The 25,656-nt window shown below is 43.0% G+C and overlaps 1 protein-coding gene and 1 long non-coding RNA gene across 2 annotated transcripts in view; one reads left to right on the forward strand and one right to left on the reverse strand.

Annotated features, from left to right (window-relative positions):
* Positions 1 to 25,656, forward strand: part of LOC132405185 (uncharacterized) — a 50,241-nt gene that overhangs the window by 16,013 nt on the left and 8,572 nt on the right. The gene's annotated exons all lie outside the window — the stretch shown is intronic.
* gm2a (ganglioside GM2 activator) lies at positions 1,183 to 24,542 on the reverse strand. Its single transcript, XM_059990759.1, has 4 exons — positions 24,479 to 24,542; positions 23,670 to 23,815; positions 9,315 to 9,434; positions 1,183 to 1,338 (listed from the first exon to the last, which is right to left on the reverse strand). The coding sequence occupies exons 1-4, from the start codon at positions 24,540 to 24,542 to the stop codon at positions 1,183 to 1,185; spliced, it is 486 nt and encodes a 161-aa protein (XP_059846742.1).

The raw sequence follows: 25,656 nt of genomic DNA on the forward strand, positions 1-25,656 counted from the left end.
ATGTGAGCAGGGAAGGGCAGATGACATTTAACTTGGACAAGAGTAAGATGGTACTTTTTAATAAGTTAACCCCTACACAATAAATGGCAGGCCCTGGAGAGTATTGTAGAACAGAGAAATCTATGGTACAGGAATATAATTGCCTGGAAGGGACATTTCGGAAACTCCTAGATAGGGACCTGATGAAAGAAAAATGGAGGGTTATGTAGAAGGGAAGGGTAAGGTTGACCTTAGAGTTGGTTAAATGGTTGGGACAACATCGTATTTCATGTCGTACTACATCCTGAATTCTTTGGAACACTTGGTCAGCTGAGAAGATCATCAGGGTCTCTCTTTCCGCCATCACGGACATTTACACTACAGGCCGCATCCACAAAGCAAACAACATTATAAAGGACCCCATGCACCCCTCATACAATCTCTTATTCCTCCTGCCATCTGGGAATAGGCACCGAAGCATTCAGGCTCTCACCACTGGACTATGTAACAGTTTCTTCCCCCAAGCTCCTCAATACCCAGAGTTTGGACTGACACCAACTTCCTGCCCTCTACTGTGCCTATTGTCTCGTTTATTATTTATTGTAACACCTGCACTGTTTTGTGCACTTTATGCAGTCCTGGATAGGTCTGTAGTCTAGTGTAGTTTTTTTTCTGTGTTGCTTTTTACATAGTTCAGTCTAGTTTTTGTATTGTTTCGTGTAACACCATGGTCCTGAAAAACATTGTCTCAGTTTTACTATGCACTGTACCAGCAGTTATGGTTGAAATGACAATAAAAGGTGACTTGACGACCTGAGACAGCTGAAAACAGCAGAAGGAGATTGATAACTTCCAAATAACCTGTCAGATTGTTGCAGTCTGTAGGCCCCACACAGATCCCTTCAGCAGCCTCAGAGCCCACAGAATTGGAGTGGAAGCAAGTCAGCCTTTACTTCAGGGAACAATCGAAGAAGGAAAAGAAGCTGGTTTGTAATGAAGAGTTTGTAAGTCAAAGCTGATTACTCTAAAGAATGCAGTAAGAAAAGGTACATTCTAGGAACAAAAACTGACACCAATGCAACACGTGAGAATAAACGTTAAAACTTGGTGCCGGAGGAATAGGGAAAGGAAGGTCTTGGGATAAAATCCCACAGCTCTTGATGGGCTGCGGAATTTCTTGTCATCAAATACTGACAACTACTGCTAATTATTTTCAATGTTGAAGTTCATTTCAACACAGCCAACAATTTTTCCAGAACTCTTCAGAAGAACTGTGACTCTGTATTGGCCATTAGTCCAAAATGACGAGAGATTTTGTTGTGGAACATTAAGTGTTGTTGGTGGGAAGTTGAAATACCCCTGAAATGTAAAAAGACGAGAGTGAGCACAATTCCTCCTTTTTTATATCTAGACAGTATGCTAATACAGACAAGGGCTAATTTAAACACTAAAGACACAAAAAAGATAAAAACAAGAAACAAATTTCTGTTACAGAGACACAAAAGAGACTACAGATGCTAGTAATCTGGAGCAACACACACAGAATGATCCCAGAACTCAATGGGTCAAGCAGTATCTATGGAGAGAAATGGACAGTTGAAGGTTTGGGTCAAGACCCTTCAACAGGACTGGAAAAAAAGAGGGGAGATAGATGGTATAAAAAGGAGATGGGAAGAGGTGAAGCAAGAGCTGATGGTTGATAAGAGGATCCAGGCTGCAAAGTGGTGAATCTGGAATTCATTACCACAGACGACTGTGTAGCCCAAGTCACAGGGGATATTTAATGTGGAGGTGGATAGGTTCTTGATAAGTAAGGGTGTAAAAGGTTGAAAGGAGAATGGGTTGAGAAGGATAATAGATTGGCCATGATGGAATGGCGGAGCAGACTTAATGGGCCAAATGGCCTATTTCTGCTTCTATGTCTTGTTGTTTTATGAAAGGCAGATGACAGAGAGAGTAGTGGTGATGGTGTAAGAAGCTGGGAGCTGATAGGTGGAATAATCTATCAAGTGGAAAGAGCCTTTCACTTTCTCAGGATGCAACAAAATTTTATTTATTTAGCGATACAACATGACCCTTCGAGCCACATTGCCGCAGCAACCCACAACATATCCACTTTACAATTTACAAGGACCAGTTAACCTACCCAATATGCCTTTGGACTATGGGAGGAAAATGGAGCACCATGGAAAACTCATGCATTCCATGGGGAGGACATGCAAACAGCATCAGATTTCAACTCTAGACTCTGGAACTTCTTGAGCTGTAATAGTGTAGTGCTAACTGCTATGAAACCATGCCACCAATAACACTGTTTTTCGTCTGTGTCCCTCTCACAATTTAGAAAATCATACTTAACCCGGGTTTAATGAGTTAATGGGTAGATGAGAGTCCCATAGTTGAAATAATGTATAAGGACTTCCAGGAATCTTTTGATAAGTTGCCACATACAATTTTATCAGAAGGGTTGAAGCACAAGACATTAAAGGGACATTGACATGGAGAAGAGGAATTTCAGAGCTGTATACTGCATGGATACTTTGATAATAAATGAACCTTTGAACTTTTTTTTGAGATATGGATATAAGTTTGACTAAATAACAGGCAGCAGATAGAAGTGGTGAATGGTTGTTTTCAGATTGCTGTCATCTTCCCTAGGGATGGATCACAAGCTTCCTGACTGACAGGGTGCAGCAACTGAAGCTGGGGAGCATCATCTCCAGCACCCGGACAATCAGTTCCGGTGCCCCCCAGGGATGTGTGCTCTCCCCACTTCTCTTCTCCCTTTACACTAATGACTGCACCTCACAGGATCCTTCTGTTAAACTCCTGAAGTTTGCAGATGACACAACTGTCATTGGCCTTATCCGAGATGGTGATGAGTCTGCATACAGACGGGAGGTGGAATGGCTGGCTCTCTGGTGTGGTCAGAACAATCTGGAGCTGAATACGCTCAAATCTGTGGAGATGACAGTGGACTTCAGGAGGAGCCCCCACTCACTATACTCAACAGTATTGTGTCTGCTGTGGAGACCTTCAGATTTCTGGGTGTCACAATCTCCCAGGACCTGAAGTGGACACCCAACGCGGACACTCTTATCAAAAAGGCTCAGCAGAGGTTGTATTTCCTACGTCAACTCAGGAAGTACAACCTGCCTCAGGAGCTGCAGATTCAATTCTATTCAGGAATAATCCAGTCTGTTCTCTATTCGTCCATCACTGTCTAGTTTGGATCAGCTACCAAACAAGACAAGAATAGACTCCAAAGAACCGTCAGGGCTGCGGAAAGGATTACTGGTATGAAGCTGCTCTCGATCCAGGACTTGTATGCATCTAGAGTCAGGAAGCGAGCAAGCAGCATTATTGTAGACCCATCACACCCCGGACATCACCTGTTCCACCTCCTTCCTTCTGGTAGGCGCTTTAGATTACTGTATGCCAGGACAAACAGGTACAAGAACAGTTTCTTTCCATATGTCATCAGTCTTATGAACACTTGAATTTTAGTCTATTATAAATCAAGTCCACCTGTACATTCAATGAGGTGGACCTCATTGTATACAGTTTATGATTATTTGCACTATTGTTTTTGTTTGCTTTTAATTCTGTACAGAGAGAGCTCAGGGAAACCGGCATCAGATTCCCTGTATGTGTCCTCATACTTGGCGATAATAAAGGATTCTGATTCTGATTGGTATTAGAACCACTGCTTCCTTTGATCCATATTAATGACCTCAAATGCAAACCACAATTTCCAAATATGTAGATGACACAAAAATAGCCATTGTTGTGAATGAAAGGAGAAGCGTGAAAGACTGCAGTAGGATACAACAGGCTGATAGAATGAGCAGACATTTGAATTGTTATTGTGGGGAGGTATGAGGTAATGCATATTGGTAGGAAGAATGAGAAGTGACAATATAGGGTTCCGTATATAAAATAAAGGACACTGTTTAAAGAGGATACTGGATCAGAGGGGCTTAGTCACTGAAAATGGCAAGGTTAGCTGAGAAAATGATTAATAAGGTATACACAATCCTGCTTTTTATCAATAGAGGCATAGAGTATAAAATTAGGGATTGATGCTGAAACTTCCAGAATGTCCAGTTTGGTCTCAGGGGGAGCATTGTGCTTGATGCTGCTCACTTCAGTATCAGATTGATGTGGAAACATTGGGAGGGATCCAGAAGCAATTTGTGAGACTGGTTCTTGAGATGAGGGTCTCCAGTTACAAGGATGGATTGGAGAGGCTGGTACTGTTTTCTTGCTGGAAGAGAAAGTTGAGAGGAAATCTCATTGATGTATAAAAATTATGAAGTCTGGAAATAGTGAATTGTGGGAGTTTGTTCCTTTTGGCACGTCTGCAGGGAGCGCTGTCGCAGAAAAGCGACATCCGTCGTCAAGGACCCCCACCTTCTAGGCCATGCTCTCTTCTTGCTGCTGCCATTGGGAAGAAAGTACAGGAGCCTCAGGACTCACATCACAAGGTTCAACCATCAGGTTCTTGAACCAAAGGGGGATAACTTCACTCAACTTCACTCTCCCCAACACTGAACTATTCTCAGAATCTATGCATTCATTTTCAAGGACTCTTCATCTCATAATCTTGATACTTATTGCTTATTTATTTATTATTATTTCATTTTGTTCTTTTTTTCATTTTGTATTTGCATAGATTGTTGTCTTTGCACATTGGTTGTTTGTCAATCTTATTATGTGCAGTCTTTCATTGATTCTATAGTGTTTCTTTGTATTTACTGTGAATGCCCACGAGAAAATGGATCTCAGGGTTGTAATTTGATAATAAATTTATTTTGAACTTTTAAACTTTGAACTTTGGTGAGAGGCAAAAAAATACAATTTTCTGGTAGAAAATAAAGTGGAACAGAATTAATTATTTCTCTGGAATGCAGTGCCTTCAGTGTGGAGGATATAGTTCCCAGAGAGGGGATTAGATATGGTGAGGAAAAAAGTTGTAAGGCTACTGCTTGGAGGTTAGGAGGTGGAAATGGTGAGTTGCTCTGCGAGAGAGCAGAGTGGGTCTTCCTGTGCTGTAACAAATCCATAATTCTTTAAATATAACAGCTGGCACGCCAACATAAAGTAGATACCATACAGTCTGACATTAGCAATGATGACTAAATGATAAATATTGGCCTGGATTTAGGGATCACTCCCTAGTTATTAGTGCGTAATTTAAAGTTAATTAACATTCTTCTAAATCACACAAATTGAATTTCAGTTAGTATTACGTACACTGTCTGCTGATTCCTTAGCTGTATTTGAAATGTTTCAGCCAATTAGATCTTCCAGCATTTTGGCACAATTTTTATATATTTATTGATGTAAATTCAATTTTCATCCAGCCCATTTTCATTTTGACAACAGACTAAAAGGAAGATTATCTATAAATATATTGAACTTTTCTAAATCAAACTACCTATTTGTACAACTTCAGTGTGAACTTGTTTAATTACTACTTACTTCGTAGTAATGTAGACACTCCTAGTACCTGTGGCACACCACTGGTTCCAGACCTCCAGTCAGAAAAACAACCCTAAATCATTACTCTCTGTTTACCTCCTAACACCAGGCCTAGTTTGGATCTGCTTGGACAAGACACACGTGCCCTAACTTTCTGGAACAACTTACAATGCAGGATCTCATCAAAACCCTTGCTAAGATCTATGTCTACCATTTCTGTTGTTGTTGAGTGCTGTTGATGACTCATGGAAACCCTATGGAAGTGTAGTTGTCTATAGTGTTTTTGTAGCAAGATACAGAAGTAGATTGCTAGCCCTTTCCTCTGTGCAGATACTGCTACCGCCCAGTTTGGGACCCAGCCGGATTAGAACTCAGGTCTATCTGCCTCGAAGTCCAGTGCTGATGCTATTACATCACTAGCCGGCCTGATACCACATCTGCCACCCATCAATGTCCTTAGTAACCTCTTAAAAAACTCAGATTAGTAAGGCCTTGCTGACTCCCCCAAATCAGTCCCTAGGTTGCCAAGTGATCATAAATCCAATCCCAATAATGTCCCTACCACTGAAATAAGATAAGTTTCATAGTTTATCTTTATTGCCTTTCTTAATTTACCTATTAAATGCTCCCAGTGGTGAGTGTCTCAAATAGCCTAGGGCTGGTAACACAGTTACAAAAAGGCAGGGGCTATTCTCCAATCTCAAAGAAAGGTTAGAGAAAATTGGGCCTATCAAGCTGAAAAGAAGACATCAAAGAATCAATGCTGCCTTCTTACAATAGTTATACAGTTCTTAAGGTTGTCATAGCCGGTGGGGATGGGGGGTTGGGGGGGTAGTGGGAATAAGCTGCCACTACCTATTACATGCTTCCAATGGCATACATCTCAAAGAGCCTCTCACAGTCAAGTCCAGTTCCTGGCCTTCACCTGTGGCTTAGCTACTGAACCTGGTAGAACTGTTTCTACTGACAAGAAAAGGGACAAAGGCAGGTTACTTGCTCCTTAATCCAGTTACTTTGGGCTGAAGGGGCTCGGCAACCATGGTTGGCAGCTCATCTAGGAGAAGGAAAACACTGATCCCAAACTTCCGCTGCCCTGTGGTTATACTCAGCCGTGTGGGAGGCTTCGGAAGTAAACCCTAAGGGAAAAAGAGCTGGAGTTCCTAAGTCAGTCCAACATTGAATTCAATACTGATTGGCAATTCCTGCCACACTGCTAGTGCCAAACAGTATCAGTTTCTCCCATTCCTTTGTGTTCATCAGATGCGTGGAAAGGGGGAGCTTGCTACATGGTCTTTAGTTTGCTCTCCAAATTGTACTGCCCTGGTTTCCGTATCTAGACAGCTAGGATGCACCATCCATTGTTGATCCTGACGAAGGAGGCCTCAGAATAGCATTAGCTTCTTCCCTGGAGTCTACCCTGTTGTTAGCTTTCATCCAGCCATCCTGATACTGGGCTTTCATCAGAAACTTTAACAGTTCTTTTCCTTCCGCAGAAGCTGTTTTACCCACTGAATTCTTCCAGCAGGTTGGTTGCTGCTCTAGATTTCAGCATCTGCAGTCTCCTGTAACCCCAAATCTAATCTATTATTATCATTAAAAAAAACAGTCAGATTCATCACCTCAGTAAAAAATTATCTCTGGCTGTTGTCAGCAATTGCAAATGCTAATAATGTCTTTGTACATATATGAAATTTACCAATCTACAATCCCACAGCTTCTCTCTTTCCCCTTTCTTAAATAACAACAGCTGGCACACATTTCCACAATAAACCACTACAAATATTCTATGATTTACACAACTGCAATATACACAATTTCTTTACAGCACCATTTATTTTTGGAGTACTTTCTTTGATTTATGAATTATTTTATGTTACAATGAGTCGCATGCCATCCCATGGAGCCAATACCAGATCCCATGGTGATAATTTCTCCCTCCTCCTTCTCTCATTTTCCATTCTACATTGTAACTCATGCCTTACACCTTCTATTCTCACCTGCCCTTTACCTCCCACTGTGTCCCTCCTCCTTTCCTTTCTTCCCTAGTCCACTCTCCCTGCCTGTCAGATTGCTTCTTCAGCCTTTTCCACTGATCTTCTTTCAGCTTCATACTCCACCCAGCTACTTTCCCCATTATCAGGTTTCCCCTATCACTTGAAGCTTGCCCTCTTTGCCACACATGCACCACTTATGCTGGCAGATTGTTCCACACTCTCAAGGCCCTCTAAGTGAAAAGTTTCCACTCATGTTTCCCTTAAGCTTTTCAGCTTTCACTCAGACCTCCTGTTGTAGTCCCACCCAACCTCAGTGATAAAGCCTGCTTGCATTTACCCTATTTATATGCCTCAATATTTTATTTATAAGTAGTGTGACAGACTCCATCCATGATAATACTGTTCCAAAATAACCAGAATGCAATCTGCCCAGCATTTTTAGCTCAGAGGGACACAGGCCTTCCACAGATGGCTGCAGATTCCAAATCAAAATCAATTTTCACTGTTCTGATTATTTGTTCTGACTTCCTTTCAACCTTGAGAAGGAAATGAAATACTCGTGGAAAATGCTGTGCTTAATTGCCAGTATTTTCTAATTTTTTTCTGGGGTGTGAGCAATACTAGCAAAGGCAGCATTTATTGGCCATCCCCAATTCCCCATGATAGGCGAGAGATGAGCTGCCTTATTGAACTGCTGCGGTCCTAGTGAAAATGGACTCAGTGCTGTGGAATATTGAGTTACAAGATTTAGATCCAGGGACTATGAAGAACAGGTCAACTTTCACTTTTCATTTATTTTGATGAATTCTAGTCTCTGATGGAGTCGTGTCTTGGAAATAGCTGGTTCACCATTCCATGTTAATAGAGTTTATATCTAGAGTTCGTTCAATATATTTTATCATAAAATTGCTTCTTTGAACAGCATGTCTTGAACAGTTCACCTGCTGGTGTTTTCTTTATGGATTGGTTCCCCTTTGGTGCAGATCAGACAGATCTAATAAGGTGATGACAGGGTGGAGATTAAGTGAATCAGGAAGGGTGACCATAGGGCTGAGCTCAGTCAGACCTGAAAGAGAGATGGCAGAGTGAAGCTTGGGTAGATCTGAAAGGGTTGATGGCAGAATGGAGCTCAATAGGACCTGAAAGAAGATGGGAGGGTGGAGCTCTTGTGCAGCTGAAAGAGTGAATGCCCTGCAGACATGAGAGAGTGATGGTGTAGTCAACAGTGTTGGGTGAACTAGGATAAAGACGGACAAAGTGAAGGGGCAAGAAATTTGCAACAAGGATCAGCCAAGAGCAGGGTGATTGGAAAAGGACAATAAATCATGAAGTGGGTGTGGACCTGGCATGGTGAAGCACAAACAATGCATATAAATATGGTTAGTGTAGAAAGTGGAAGGATGGCATGCATCTGCACCATAGGATTTCATGTCTTTGGTGCAAGTGGGAAATGCAACTTCAACTTCCTTCCTGTTATTACACACTCTGCCCAGTTATTTTACATTATTATTATTATTATTATACAACCCTTGCCTCTTCAGCCCTCAGCCTCACTTCCTGGATATAAGACTTGTAATCTTGAGGCACTGGTTTAAAAAAAATATGGATGATTTATCACATAGACATTTGGTCTGGCCTATTTGTGACTCTGGTCACAGTAATTGCGATTCAATAAATGCTGGTTTTATCAGTGATGTCCATAATCAGTGAATGATTTTTTTTAAATAGCACTTACTTCTGGATGGGAGATGAATTTTTGAATAATTTTTTGAGACTAGAATCCATTATTGTTTTCACATTTGTTAATTGCAAATGCATCATGACGTGTGTGAATTCAACTGTAGAGACATAACTTACACTGCTGAGAGAACAGTTTGATCCCAGATTAAGAGTCTGGCATATATCACAGGTGCATTCAATGACGCCACAGGGAAGCTTCCACCAAAACAGAAATTTCTTCTCCACTCTCAGTTCAGCCTGAGACAATTCAAAGACAGAGTATCACGGGTTACTTCCTCATTCATAACAAAATAAACTTGATTAATATGTAATATTTCACAGTGCTCTACAGCTGATTAAATGCTTCTTGTAGTTTTGCCACTGTTGCATTGAGAGAAATTTGAGGTTGAAGATTATTCAGCACACAAGTGTAAAGGAGAACAAATTGATTGTTACTTGAGATCTCATGCAGCATAAAAACACAACAAAAGCAATAAATATAAATGTAAAAGCAATCCTGCTGATCTTCTGGGATTTTCCCACACAGCAGTCTCATTTCCAGAGAATGGTACGATGAACAATAAACACCCAAAGAGCAGCAGTTCTGTGGTTGAAAATGCCCTGCTAATGAGAGAAGAGAATGGTCACATTGGTTCAAACTGACAGGAAGGCAACAGTAACTCAAATAACCACATGTTACAGTTGAGGTGTGCAGAAGAGTATTGCTGGATGCACAGCATATTGAACCTTGAAATGGGTGGGCTACAGCAGTAAAAGACCATGAACATACACTCAGTTGTCACCTTATTACATACAGGAGATACCTAATAAAGTGTTCACTGAGTGTACTCTGGTTGTATATACATAAAGTAAGACTTTGGGGAAGAGTAGCTGATATGGATGTAGTGATGGTGGGGTGGGTTAATAGATGAAGGTGCTGTTCAGCCTGATGGATTTGGAGAAGTAAATATTTTTGAGTCTGGTATAGGAGGGAGATTAAAAGTCTGGCTAAGTGGTGCCACATCATCAACCTCTCACTCAATGTCAACAAGACCAAAGAATTGATTATAGACTTCAGGATGAGGAAACTGGAAGTCCATGAGCCAGTCATCATCAGGTGATTAGAGATGAGAGGGTCAGCAACTTTAAATTCCCTGGTGTTATCTTCTCAGAGGACTTGTCCTGAGCGTAGCACGTAAGTGAAATTATGAAGAAAGCATGGCAGCACCTTCAATTAGAAGTTTGTGAAGATTTGGCATGACATCTAAAACTTTGACAAACTTCTATAGATGTGTGTTGGAGAGTATATTGACTGGTTGCATCACAGGCTGGTACAGAAACACCAATACTCTTAAATGGAAAATCCTACAAAAGTAGTAGATACAACCCAGATAATCATGGGTAAAGCCTTCCCCACCATTGAGCACATTTACAAGGAGTCTTGTCACAGGAAATCAGCATCCATCATCAGTGACCCCCACTACCCAGGTCATGCTCCTTTCTCGCTGCTGCCATCAGGAAGAAGATACAGGAGTCTCTTAACTCATGGTACCAGGATCAGGAACAGTTATTGCCTCTCAACCATCAGGCTTTTGAACCAGAGGAGATAACTTCACTCAACTTCAACTGCCCCATCACTGAACTGTTCTAACAACCTATGGTCTCACATTCAAGGACTCTTCATCTCATGTCCTCAATATTCAATATTTATTATTATTATTATTACTTATTTTCTTTCTTTTTGTATTTGCGCAGTTCATTGTCTTTTGCACGTGATTGTTTGTCCTGCTGGTGAAGTCTTACATTGATTCTATTATAGTTATTGGATTTATTGAGTATGCCCACCAGAAAATGAATCTCAGGGTTGTATATGGTGACATATATGTACTTTGATAATAAATTTACTTTGAATGTTGAACTTTAGTCCTAGCATAAGTACAGCTGATGCTTCAGGTATACAACCTCCCATTAGTATCAACTTGGTGATATCCAATTAAACTTTATTTGCCATTAACATACAAATCTTGGCCAGGATAATGGAAAGCACCAACCGCCTCTTTAAAAGAAGAACATGGGATCATTTGTATTTGATTGATAGGATATGAGGGAGATGGATTGCTTTAAAAGTATTGGGCATCGGAAGAAATAATTGGCTTCCAGACGATTGTTGAGTCTTGTGCAATCCAGGATCTTTCCGAAAGTAAGTAGCCCCTCTCCTGATTTATCATGTGTCTCACCGAGATGAGTCCGAGTGGCCATCTTGAGGCTTCAGTCAGAGAAAGCAAAGGAAAGAAAAACTCAAGGTTATGTTTTCTTTCCTACCTTTCTTTATATCTGCTCATCTAGGACAGTAGAGATGACAGGCAGGTCAGTTGAAAGCTCTTCTTGCGAGATATGGGAAGGCAGGGAGACCTCCAGAGTCCCTGATGACTACAACTGCAAGAAGTGTATTCAGCTGCAAATTCTAATGAACAGTGATAAGGATTTGGAGCTGGGACTGGATGAACTCGAGATCATTTGGGAGGCTGTGGGGGTTGTTGATAGGGCATATAGAGAAGTAGTTACACCCAAGTTGCAGGATACAGGAGACAGACTGACAGTCAGGAACGGGAAAGCAGTTAAGGAGCCAGTGCAGAGTACCCCTGTGGTCTACCTCCTCATTAACACGTATATCAATTTGGATACTGTTTGGGGGGGGTGGGGCTGCGTGTTTGCCTCTGTGACTCAGAAGGGAAGAGTGGAGAAAAGACACGCTGTGGTAATAGGGGATTTCTTAGTTAGGGGAACGAACAGGAGGTTCTGTGACTGAGAATGAGATTGCCAGATAGTAGATTGTCTCCCTGGTGCCAGGATCCAGGGTATCTCGCATTGGGTCGTCATGAAAAGCCAGAAGTCATGGTCCATGACGGTACTAATGACAAGGGTAGGATGAGATTCTGCATAGTGAGTTCAGGAAGTTTGGTGCTAAGTTAAAGGACAGGACCTCCAGAATTCTGATCTCAGGACTGCTACCTGTGCCATGTGGTAGGGAGCCAAAACTAGGAACAGTTTTACAGTTTAATATGTGTCTAAGGAGTTGGGTATTCATATTCCAAGGGTAGTCATAGCCGAAGGGTGGTAGTGGGGATGAGCTCCCACTGCTAAACAAATGCTCTTCATGGCGTGTGTCTCAAACAGCCTCTGACAATCAAGAGCAACTCCTGGCCTTCACGTGTGGCATAGTTCTTATGCCCGGCGGAGCTGTTCTCACTGGCAGGAGAAGGGGCAAAGGCGGACCACTAGCACCTTAAAACCAGTTGCTCCAGGCAGATGGGGTTCATTAACCATGGATGGTAGGTCATCTAGGAGAGGGAAACTCCGATTTCAAACCTCCACTGCCTTGCGGCTATACCTGCTCACGGGAAAGGCTTTGGGAGTAAACCCCGAGGGAAAATCCGGAGTCGGAGTCCCGTAGGTGGCTGACCGCTGTACTCAGCACCGGCACGGCAACTCCTGTGATGCTGCTGGCACCAAACCGTATTGACTTCCGTCGTTCCTTTGGACCCGTCATCAGCATGGAGATGGGGGGTCCCACTGCATAGGCAACAGACGGATCTCCATATCAACTCTGCCTTGGCTTACGCCCTGGAGAAGCCACTCCTGGTGACTACCAGAGGTGCAGTACCCATGGTTGACCACGACCTATGGAGGCCACACAAGGAGTTGGGTTAGAAGAGAGGGAAGGCATAAGGATTTTGGATCATTGGGCTCTCTTCCAAGGAAGGTGGGATCTGTACAGAAGGAATGGTTTGCATCTGAACTGGAGGGGGACTAATATCCTAACAACACACACAAAATGCTGCAGTTGCTCAGCAGGCCAGGCAACATCTATGGAAAAGAGTACAGTCGAGGTCTCAGGCCAAGAGCCTTCATCAGGACTCCTCTTTTCCATAAATGCTGCCTGGTCTACTGACTTCCTCCAGCATTTTCCGTGGGTTGCTTGGATTTCCAGTGTCTGCATATTTTTTCTTGTTTGTGATTGGACTAATATCCTAGCAGGAAGGTTTGATAAGGCTGCAAACTAGCATTGCAGGGTATAGGAATCAGAGTACAGAACAGTTCATGGGGAGGTCATGGATGCTGATGTTGGTAACCATATAACCATATAACAATTACAGCATGGAAACAGGCCATCTTGGCCCTTCTAGTCCGTGCCGAACGCTTACTCTCCCCTAGTCCCACCTACCCGCACTCAGCCCATAACCCTTCATTCTTTTCCTGTCCATATACTTATCCAATTTTTTTTAAATGACAATATCAAACCTGCCTCTACCACTTATATTGGAAGCTCGTTCCACACAGCTACCACTCTCTGAGTAAAGAAGTTCGCCTTCCTGTTAGCCTTAAACTTTTGCCCCCTAGCTCTCAACTCATATCCTCTTGTTTGAATCTCCCCTACTCTCAATGGAAAAAGCCTATCCAAGTCAACTCTCTCTATCCCCCTCGTAATTTTAAATACCTCTATCAAGTCCCCCCTCAACATTCTACGCTCCAAAGAATAAAGACCTAACTTGTTCAACTTTTCTCTGTAACTTAGGTGCTGAAACCCAGGTAACATTCTAGTAAATCTCCTCTGTACTCTCTCTATTTTGTTGACATCTTTCCTATAATTAGGTGGCCAGAACTGTACACAATACTCCAAATTTGGCTTCACCAATGCCTAGTACAATTTTAACATTCCATCCCAACTCCTATACTCAATGCTCTGATTTATAAAGGCCAGCATACCAAAAACTTTCTTCATCACTCTATCCACATGAGATTCCACTTTCAGGGAACTATGCACCATTATTCCTAGATCACTCTGTTCTACTGCATTCCTCAGTGCCCTACCATTTACCATGTATGTCCTATTTTGATTAGTCCTACCAAAATGTAGCTCCTCACACTTATCAGCATTAAACTCCATCTGCCATCTTTCAGCCCACTCTTCTAACTGGCCTAAATCTCTCTGAAAGCTTTGAAAACCTACTTTATTATCCACAACACCACCTATCTTAGTATCATATGCATTCTTACTAATCCAATTTACTACCCCATCATCCAGATCATTAATGTATATGACAAACAATATTGGACCCAGTACAGATCCCTGAGGCACACCACTAGTCACTGGCCTCCAACCCAACAAACAGTTATCCACCACTACTCTCTGGCATCTCCCATCCAGCCACTGTTGAATCCATTTTACTACTTCAATATTAATACCTAATGATCCTAACTAACCTTCCACGTGGAACCTTGTGAAAGGTCTTACTGAAGTCCATATAGACAACATCCACTGCTTTACCCTCGTCAACTTTCCTAGTAACCTCTTAAAAAAATTCAAAAAGGTTTGTCAAACTTGACCTTGCATGCACAAATCCATGTTGACTGTTCGTAATCAGACCCTGTCTATCCAGATAATTATATATACCATCTCTAAGAATACTTTCCGTTAATTTACCCACCACTGACGTCAAACCTACAGGCCGATAATTGCTGGGCTTAGAACCCTTTTTAAACAATGGAACCACATAAGCAATACCCCAATTCTCCAGCACCATCCCTGTTTCTAATGACATTTGAAATATTTCTGTCAGAGCCCCTGCTATTTCTACACTAACTTCCCTCAAGGTCCTAGGGAATATCCTGTCAGGACTTGGAGACTTATCCACTTTTATATTCAGAAGACAGCCAGGAGACCCGGATGGTAGTTTGCCTCCCTAGTGCCAGGGTCTGGGATGTTTCTGATCGTGTCCAAGATATCCTGAAGTGGGAGGGAGAGGAGCCAGATGTTGTGGTACATATCGGTACCAATGACATAGGTAAGGACAGGGAAAAGGTCATGAAAGGAGAATATAGGGAGTTTGAAAGGGATGACATTATTCAAAATGGAGAACAAAAACTTGGAAGTCCTTGTGCTAGATTCACAAAAGATTAATCTGTAGCTTGGGTCTGTGGTGAGGAAAGCAAATACAATGTTAGCATTTATTTCGAAGGGACTGGAATATAAAAGTAAGGATGTAATGTTGAGACTTTATAAAGTACTAGCAAGGACTCACTTGGAGAATTATGAGCAGCTTTAGGCCGCTTATCTTTGAAAGACTGTGCTGAAACTGGAGAGGGTTTAAAGGAGATTCACAAAAATGATTTCAGGATTGAGTGGCTTGTCTTATGAAGAGCATCTGAGAGATCTGGGCCTGTATTCACTAGAATTCAGAAGAATGAGGGGTGACCTCATTGAAACCTATCCAATGGTGAAAGGCCTTGATAAAGTGGATGTGGAGAGGATGTTTACTATAGTGGGAGAGTCTAGACCAGAGGACAAAATCTCAGTATAGAGGGGTGTTCTTTCAAAATGGAGATGGGGAAGAATTTCTTTAGCTAGAGGGTGATCAATCTGTGGAATTCAGTGGCCAAGTTCTTAAGATCTTAAGACAAATCTTAAGACAAAGGCTGATAGATTCTTGATTGATCAACACATGAAGGGATACAGGGAGAAGGCAGGAGATTAGAGCTGAGAGGAAAATTAGATCTGCCAAGATGAAATGGTAGAGAAGACTCGATGTCCCAAACATCCCAATTCTGCTCCGATATCTTATGGTATCATTTTCTTATTCCATTAGCCAGAGGTTTACAGTACTGAGAGATCTTTTGACTGACATAGCCAGCCATTGTATTCTATGCACATTGTTTTGGTCAGTATTAATACCACTGAATTCAGTTTAAAGATATTCTGTGCCAAACGCCAAAATGAAATATATTTCATTACAGTTTTCTATCACAGGATGAATTTGTGATGTTAAATGAATTCTGTTAATACTAATTTTAACTGTTCAAAGGAACAGCTGGTACATCAAGGCACATGATATCTTCAAAAGGAGTACGGGAATTAGGTGTTGTGATCTGGTTTAGACCATAAATTGTTACAGTGTTAGTGGGCAAATGCAAGATGATGAAACAAAGAGATCAGGCAACTAAATTAACATACAAAATACTGGAGGGACTGAGCAAGGTAGGTGGCATCAGTTGACATTTCGGGCTGAGAATAGAAACTCCTTACAGATAGTGGCAGGAAGCTCCTTACAGATTACAAGGAATGGAAAAGAAGGAGGAAGAAGGAATATAGACTGCATTTCAAATGGAATAAATCCTCTTTGGAAGAATGGAAAATACAGAGTTGGGAGCACGTCTCTCTCCAGTTTCCCACTCTCCCATCTGATCAGGTGCATTGACATTGGCTAGCATGCTTTTCATTGGGGGCAGATGGCTTGGAAAAACATGACACTAAGAATGCAGTGCTGGAATTCTGAAAGTCTGATGTACTCTATGGGATCAGCAACCAATAACGTGTACTGGAGGTTATTGAAGTAATTGCAAGATCTGTGCCTTGTGTCTAAATGTCTAAATAGAGTAAAAGTCTAAAAGATGTGTCTTTCTCGAAAGAATAGCTGAGTTCTGAAGCTAATGCCATAGAGGAACAGTTGTGAGACTTAAATGAACTTGGCAAGCCAAAATTACCCAAAGATATGTAGAGTTCACTGTGTACTCAGGCTGGAGTAACAGAATGTAGCGTCACTTATTCATAGTTCTCCTTTTTAAAAAATCTTAAATGAAACAAAACATTAAAAAAAATTCACATAGCTGGACATTACATTCTGAATAATTAAAACCATGAGATAAAACCACAAACAAAAAACAAAAATAGGTAGTTGGAGTTATTTGAGACAGGACAGATGAGTGGTGCTTTACAAAGAGTTATAGTACCAGCGATCTGAGTTCAACTCCTGCCGCTATCTATAGGGAGTCTATATGTTCTCCCCATGACCACGTAGGTTTTCTCAGGGTGCTCCAATTCTCTCCCATATTCCCAAAATATACCAGTTGGTAGGTTGATTGATCCTTATAAATCATCCCCTGATTAGGCTAGGGTTAAACTGGGGGTTACTGGGCAGCATGGTTTGAAGGGCAAAATAAGTCTAAATGGCATATTGTATTCTCAATTCAGTTGCAACGCAGACCAATTTTGTAAACTGAGGTGGTGCAGCACGGCAGCAGTGGCCTTTCAGACTTGGTGGTACTTTAATTTAATTTTCTATTTTATGTATGATACACAATTTTCGATTGGGGCACATGTATAACAGAGCGGCTATCTACCGTCGCCAGATACTACTACAATACAGAGATCGTCCGAAATCAGACCTCCACGAAGATCTGCTGGCTGAATTACGCGACGTCGGCTTGCTGAGGGGAACGGGCCTACAATCCTCGGACTCGCCTGATGCTGATAGCTGGAGATGGAGACGTCGAGAGCGATGTGCGAGAGAGCAGAAGCGAGGCAAGCAGGCAGGGGTCTGTGCCAGGCTAAAAGCAAACCCTAGCCGGCTGGCTCTCTCATCCATTCTGCTCTCCAATGTCCGTTCCCTGGACAATAAAATGGACTACATCCAACTCCAACGTAATACTCGGCAGGAGTACAGAGTTTGCTCCGCGTTTGTCTTCACAGAGACATGGCTCACTGGTGGGATTTCGGACACTGCCATCCAGCTAGACGGGCTAGCTTTGTTTCGTGAGATGCAGCTGTCTCCGGTAAGACTCGCGGTGGCAGTGTCTGTGTTTATATCGACACGGAATGGTGTAAGAACTCTGTGCTGGTTTCCAGACACAGCTCATCGTTAGTGGAGTTTGCGGCAGTTCGATGCAGACCATTTTATTTGCCACGGGAATTCACCTCTGTCCTTATATTCGGTGTCTACTTTCCCCCCAGCGCTAATGCTAAGGAGGCGCTCTGTGAACTGTACAGGCTATTAGCGAACTGCAGAACGCACACCTTGATGGCCTGTTGATTGTCGCCGGTGATTTTAACCACGTGAACCTTAAGTCAGTGCTCCCCAAATTCTATCAGTATGTGGACTTTGCAACGAGGGGGGAAAACGTATTGGACCTGGTTTACACAAACATTCCCAACGTGTACCGGGCAGAGTCCCGCCCCCACCTCGAATCCTCAGACCACATCTCTGTTATGCTAATCCCAGCATACAGACCGCTCGTCAGGCGCTCCAGACCAGTTCAGAAGCAGGTGAAAACCTGGCCAGCAGGAGCCATCTCTGCTCTTCAAGACTGCTTTGAGCACACTGACTGGTACGTGTTCAGGGAGGCTGCACCAACTTAGAGGAGTACACAGCATCAGTGACCAGCTACATCAGCAAGTGAATTGATGATGTTACTCTGTCCAAGACCATCACTATACATGCTAACCAGAAGCCATGGATGACCGCAGAGGTGCGTGCACTGCTGAGGACCCGCGACTCCGCCTTCAGAGTAGGCGACAAGGCAGCTTTAAAAACAGCAAGGGCCAAACTGTCCCGAGCCATCAGAGGGGCAAAGCGTGCACATGCCCAGCTAATCCACAGTTACTTCCAGGACAGCGGTGACACATGGCACATGAGGAAGGGCATCCAGGACATCACCGACTACAAGACAACATCACCTGACTGTGTGGGTGATGCCTCCCTCCCAAATGCGCTGAATAACTTCTATGCCCGGTTTGAGGCGGAAAATGATGTGGCGGCGAGGAAGTCCACCCCTCCTGAGAATGACCAGGTGCTGTGTCTCTCCGTGGCCGACGTGAGAAGAACCCTGTGCAGGGTCAACCCATGGAAGGCTGCTGGACCAGACAACATCCCTGGTAGAGTGCTCAGAGGATGTGCAGACCAGCTAGCAGATGTTCTCACTGACATCTTCAACATCTCCCTGAGCAACGCCACCATTCCAACGTGCTTCAAGGCTGCCACCATCGTCTCCACGCTGAAGAAGTCTTCAATGTCCTGCCTGAATGACTACCATCCCATTGCACTTACATCCATCATCATGAAGTGTTTCGAGAGGCTCGTCATGAGGCACATCAAGACCCTGCTGCCCCCCTCACTGGATCCCCTGCAGTTTGTGTCCCGTCCCAATCGCTCAACAGATGATGCCATTGCCACCACCCCCCACCTGGACAAAAAAGACACGTACGTTCGGATGCTGTTCATAGACTTCAGTTCAGCATTCAACACCATCATCCCTCAGAAACTGATTGGAAAGCTGAGCCTACTGGGCCTGAACACCTCCCTCTGCAACTGTATCCAAGACTTCCTGACTGGGAGACCTCAGTCAGTCCGGATCGGGAGCAGCATCTCCAACACCATCACACGGAGCACGGGGGCCCCCCAGGGCTGTGTGCTCAGTCCACTGCTGTTCACTCTGCTGACCCACGACTGTGCTGCAACGCACAGCTCAAACCACATCATCAAGTTCACCAATGACACGACCGTGGTGGGTCTCATCAGCAAGAACGACGAGTCAGCATACAGAGAGGAGGTGCAGCGGCTAAAGGACTGGTGCAGAGCCAGCAACCTGTCTCTTAATGTGAACAAAACAAAAGGGATGGTTGTTGATTTCAGGAGGGCACGGAGCAACCATTCCACGCTGAATATCAACAGCTCCTCGATAAAGATCGTAAACAGCACCAAATTTCTTGGTGTTCACCTGGCGGAGAATCTCACCTGGTCCCTCACACCAGCTCCATAGTAAAGAAAGCCCAGCAGCGTCTCTAATTTTTTGCGAAGGCTGAGGAAAGTCCATCTCCCACCCCCCCATCCTCATCACATTCTACAGGGGCTGTATTGAGAGCATCCTGAGCAGCTGCATCACTGCCTGGTTTGCAAATTGCACCATTTCGGATCGCAAGACCCTGCAGCAGATAGTGAGGTCAGCTGAGAAGATCATCGGGGTCTCTCTTCCCGCCATCACAGACATTTACACTACATGCTGCATCCACAAAGGAAACAGCATTATGAAGGTGTGGTGAACTACATATACCTGTCTGGACACGCCCCCTGCTGACTGCTCCTGTGGCTCCACCCGCAGACCCCTGTATAAAGGAAATTGAGGCCTGAGCCTGGCCTCAGTCTCCAGGATATAGTGTGGTGGTCAACCACTGCTTGTTCCTTCTTCCAGTCAATAATAGCCGATATCTCGCCTTACGTCTCAGAATGAGTTATTGATGGTGCATCAGAAGGACCCCATGCACCCCTCATACAATCTCTTCTCCTTCCTGCCGTATGGGAAAAGGCTCCAAAGCATTCGGGCTCTCATGACCAGACTATGTAACAGTTTCTTCCCCCAAGCTCTCAGACTCCTCAATACCCAGAGCCTGGACTGACACCTTGCCCTATTGTCCTGTTTATTATAATGTCTGCACTGTTTTTGTGCACTTTATGCAGTCCAGTGTAGTTCTGTGGTCTAGTATAGCTTTCTCTGTGTTTTTTTTATTATTACATAGTTCAGTCTAGTTTTTTGTACTGTGTCATGTAAACCATGGTCCTGAAAAACGTTGTCTCATTTTTACCATGCACTGCACCAGCAGTTATGGTCAAAATGAGAATAAAAAGTTTACTTGACTTGACTTGAAAGATACAGAGGTCACTAAGCAATAGAGTCAGCAGTTCCAATCATTCCTATTTAACAGAATAATTTAGAAACAGTCACCTATATTTTTCTAACAGCCTGTATAAGGTGACAATGGCATAACCAGCCAAATGGAGGTAATTGGATTAACCAAGCTTCAAGCTTAATATTGTAAGTGACTGGCATTGATATTATGTACATACAATCAGTGGCCACTTTATTGGGCACAGGGGTAGATCATTCTCGCATCATCTTGCATCATTCTCTTTAAATACTAGAGACAGTTTTGCATGGAAGTCACAGGAGTCAATATCCTCATCTACATCATGGAGCATAGGAGATGCATCCATCTGGGTTACCTGGAGAAATTGGGTAGCAGAACACTGCATTTGAAGTGGCCTTAGGATTAACTTCAACAGCACAAAACTACTGTGCCGCTTTTGGGCACAGACTTTTGGGACCGCTTCATGAAGGAAACTTTTGAAATAAAACTGGAGGAAAAGAATTTTGACACAGACAAAGGTCTCACTCCAAATAAGAACTGAAATTCAATTGTAAACAAGGTGGGAGAGCAGAAACCAGATTGGATGAGAACTAACCAATCAGGAGGGAAGGACTATGGGGGTGTAAATACCACCAGACTTGACATACCCAGGAGATTTGACATACCCAGGCACCTTCCCTGATGAAGGTGGCAGAGTTTGTCATCAAAATGTCAGTTATGATCAATACCTGTACTCAGCTGGAAGCCAGAGAAGAGTTTATTAGCTTCTGAGATACTTAAACCACAAATTCTGGCACCAACAATCATACCATAGGCAAAGTCACTTGGATCACATTTCTTCCCTATTTCGATGTTTGGTCTGAACAACAACTGAACCTCTTGACCATGTCTGCATGCTTTTATGCATTGAGTGGCTGTGGCTGCCACTTGATTGGCTGATTAGATATTTGCATTAACGAGCAGCTGCAACTAATAAAGTGATCACTGAGTGTAATTTGCACGTAGCCATTCTCCACTTTTGCATTTTTTTTCTGAAGACAGGAGCATATTTTTAGTACTTTGTGTCCTCTATTCTTCCAATTGTCTTTTGACTGCATTGACTTTGCATGATTTTGGTCAAACACATAATTCCCCCACCAAATTCCAATTCATTGCCAGTATAATTGTTCACAATCAATACTCAGTTATGCATTTCCCAGATTACAAGTAATTATATTTGATAAGCAAATGCATGTAGATGGATTGTGGAAAAATATAAAATCAACCTTTTTCACAGTGGATTACTTTATATTCCCACAACATCAACTAGCACTTCCTTTATAAAGATTAAAGGTTAGCAATATTTGTCGCCTGTACGTTGAAACTTCGAACCACTGAGTGAAGTGCGTCACTTGCAACAGTCACCAACACAGTGCTGGAGGCAACCAGCAAATGCTGCCATGCTTCTGGCTGCAACATAGCATGTCTAAAATTTAACAACCTTAACCAGTACTTTGCAGAAGCTTTAAGCACATAGAAATACCTAGGGTGCCTAAGACCTGTATTGCTCAATGTGAAGCGGATAGGAAAGTGGAACAGAAGGAGTGCTGGGGCAAGGTGGCACAACCACAGATATAGCAGTACAACAGGTTCGGCAACAAACAAAAGAGCTAGCCAGATCTTCCGGGGGAGGTGGGGGTGGTGCACATGTTCCTGTCCACATCAGCAGTGTTGAGGTTAACAGGGTTGAGAGCTTCAAGTTCCGAAGAGTGACCATCACCAATAGTCTGCCCTTGTCAGAGCATGTTGATGCCACAGCCAAGCAAACTCAACAGTGCCTCTAATTCCTCAGGAAGCTAAAGAAATTGGGTTATCTCCACCAATTTTTACCAATGCACCACAGAAAACGTGATGGCCTGGTCTGGCAACTGCTGAGGTGATGACTACAAGGAACTGCAGAGAACTCAGCAGATCACAGCAACCAGCCTCCACTCCGTGAACTCTGTCGATCCTTCCCATTGCTTCAGTAACGCGGCCAGCATAGTCAAATAGCCACCCACCCCACACATTCTCTCTTCACCCTCCCTATTGGGCAGAAGATACAAAAGCCTGAAAGAATGCACCAGCAGGCTCAAGGACAGCTTATATCCCACTGTTCTCAGATTACAGAATAGTTCCCTAGAACAATAAGATGGACTCTTGACCTCACAGTCCACTTTGTTATGATCTTGCACCTTATTGTCCACCTGCTCTGCACTTTCACTGTCGCTGTTACACTTTATTTTGCATTTTATTATTAGTTTCCTTGTACTACTCAGTGCTCGTCTAATGATTTGATCTACTCTATATGAACAGCATGCGGAACAACCTTTTCACTGTATGTCAGTACATTTGCCAACTATAAACCAGTTCCAATTTCAATTCCAATTGTTTTTCTCAAGGAGAGGATGTCAATTACTAGACAGCAGAGTCTTAAGGCAAGAGAAGGAACTGGGGGAAATCAGCAGGTCAGACAGCATCTATGGAAATGAATAAACAATCAATGTTCTGGGCCAAGACCCTTCTTCAGGACTAGAAAGAATAGGAGAAGATGCCAGAATATAAAGGTGGGAGGAGGGAAAGAAGGATAGTTGTACAGTGATAGGTGAAGCCATGTGGGAGGGAAAACTAAAGGGCGGGAGTGGAAGGATATTCTGTTAAGAGTGGAGAGTGGACCATAGGAGAAAGGAAAGGAAGAGGGGCACCAGGGAGAGTTGATAGGTAGGTGAGAAGAGATAAGAGGCCTCTTAGAAGAAGAGGGGTGGAGCTTGTTTTACCATAAGGAGAAACTGATATTCATTCCATCAGGTTGGAGGCTACCAAGATGGGATATAAGGCTTGTTGTCGCACCAGACTGAATGGTCTGGTTGCAAAGAATTTTGAAAACGCAATTTTAATAATCTGTAATTTACGCATTATTCATTCATTAACGGACACCACTGAACAGATAAGTGTGCAGGGTTGTTTTAATTGTGTTCAATCAATAAATTATTATTTACCTCCAGAAATGAAATGGATCTCCCCAAATAGGCAGAGCCTTCGACTGAGATTTGCCCCACTAATCTAATGGGATCTGGTTGAACTGAAATGGTTTTCAATGTGACAATCTGGTCATCACTCCTGCAGTTTTCCCAGGTCAGGCCATCTAAACAGCAAGAGAAAAGGGTTTCACAAATTCATGCTATCTCTATTTGGATATTTTTTTTATCATAAACACAAGCTTATAATTTTCATATTTTTTCACAAAATAGAGAGAAGCCATTCTGTCCAACGAGCCAGTGCAATCCTGTCAATCCCATTCCTTCAGTATTTCTCTATGAACTAATCCTGTTCTGCATAACCTATCAACTACCAGCACTCCCTAACCCAACACACACACACACACACACACACACACACACACACACACACACACACACACACACACACACACACACACACACACACACACACACACACACACACCTTCATTAGGGGGGCAACTTGAAGGAGCCACAAATGTACTTACCAGCACATCTTTGCTCAGGGGAAATTCAAACACTCACAGGGACCACTTACAAAATGCACAACAGAGACCAGAATCACTGTTGGAGCTGTAAGATGACTGCACAGCCCATCATTAAATCTATTTCCCCATTACCTTCGGCAAAAAACATTGGAGTTAATCGGTGTAATAAATGAGTTAGCATTCCTCAGAAATGAGCTTCAGCAGCCCCAACTTGCCCTTGACAAATTCTCTTCTGTGACAGCATTAACTTTCAAGTACATTCCTCAGCTTTTTTGTTACAAGTTTTGTTTAATTTTATACTTATACCACTTGGCTGGTGGAGCAGGAGAAGAGACAACAATAAGACAGCAAAGGAGAGCGCCATCTTCTCCTCGACGTACAGCCACAAAAGTAGGAAAGCAAACCTTGGTGGCTAGACTTAGCTTTATAGCTACTGCGACAAGGATGTAATAATTTCTCTATGACCACAGCCAATCACCGCATGGATATTTTGCATATTTTACCACTTCTTGTTCGATTGGAATGTTCTTCCTGAACATCCGTTGACATTGTTCCATTTACTGGTAACAAAAGATTCAGTTCTAAGACCAATTGTTTTAAGGCCTTGTCATTCCTTTGTTTCTTGCTTTAAGTAAACTAACTGGGAAATTTAAAGGACATTAGAGCAAAGTATTCAACCACAGTCAACCCACAATATTAGCAGGACATCTTATGCATTATGCTCCTTCAGAAGCTGTGCAACTATTGAAAACTGACATGTTGAGGTCAGTCCCCGACCATCAAAAAGTTGCTTGGGAGCAGATTTGGTCCCAATGTGTAACTATATAACTATGGTACAGAATGCTGAGGGGGATTCACACCAAAAGATACCACTATTAGGCCAAATGCTCCATTATGGCTGATTTATTTTCCCTTTGATCTCCATTTTCCTGCCTTCTTCCTTATAATCTTTAATCCCCTTAGTAACAGGAACCAATCAGATTCTGTTTTAAATATACTCAATGACTTCACCTTCACAGCCATCTGTGGCAATGAATTCCTCAGGTTCACCACTCACTGGCTAAAGAAATTCCTCCTCATCTCTTTTCTGAAAGGTCATCTTCTATTCTGAGGCTGTGCAAGATGGCTGTGCAGTGGCGTGTATGGGCCAAATCAAGGGGGCAGAGCCCAGGCGCAGGAGCTAAAAACGAGCCATTGCTTGGCCTTTGCTGGAGAGGACTTGTAGGCAATCCTATGTGGCAGAACCGAGGTGAGGCTGTGGTTAAGAAGGCATACAGTGTATTGGCCTTTATCAATCATGGAATTGAATTTAGGAGCCGAGAGGTAATGTTGCAGCTATATAGGACCCTGGTCAGACCCCAATTAAAATACTGTGCTCAGTTCTGGTCACCTCACTACAAGAAGGGTGTGGAAGCTATAGAAAAGGTGCAGAGGAGATTTACAAGGATGTTGTCTGAATTGAGGAGCATGCCTTATGA

Source organism: Hypanus sabinus, chromosome 15, assembly GCF_030144855.1.
Source record: "Hypanus sabinus isolate sHypSab1 chromosome 15, sHypSab1.hap1, whole genome shotgun sequence".
NCBI classification, from domain to species: Eukaryota; Metazoa; Chordata; class Chondrichthyes; order Myliobatiformes; family Dasyatidae; genus Hypanus; species Hypanus sabinus.

What these genes read in the sequence shown, in the direction of transcription:
- gm2a (XM_059990759.1), bottom strand. Translation starts at nt 24,542, where the DNA reads ATGGCGCTCTCCTTTGCTGTCTTATTGTTGTCTCTTCTCCTGCTCCAC. An exon ending in CCACCAGCCAAGTGGTATAA is followed by an intron (nt 23,816 to 24,478) that starts GTATAAAATTAA and finishes CTTGCTGTTTAG; the next exon opens with ATGGCCTGACCTGGGAAAAC. An exon ending in GATCCATTTCATTTCTGGAG is followed by an intron (nt 9,435 to 23,669) that starts GTAAATAATAAT and finishes GAATTGTCTCAG; the next exon opens with GCTGAACTGAGAGTGGAGAA.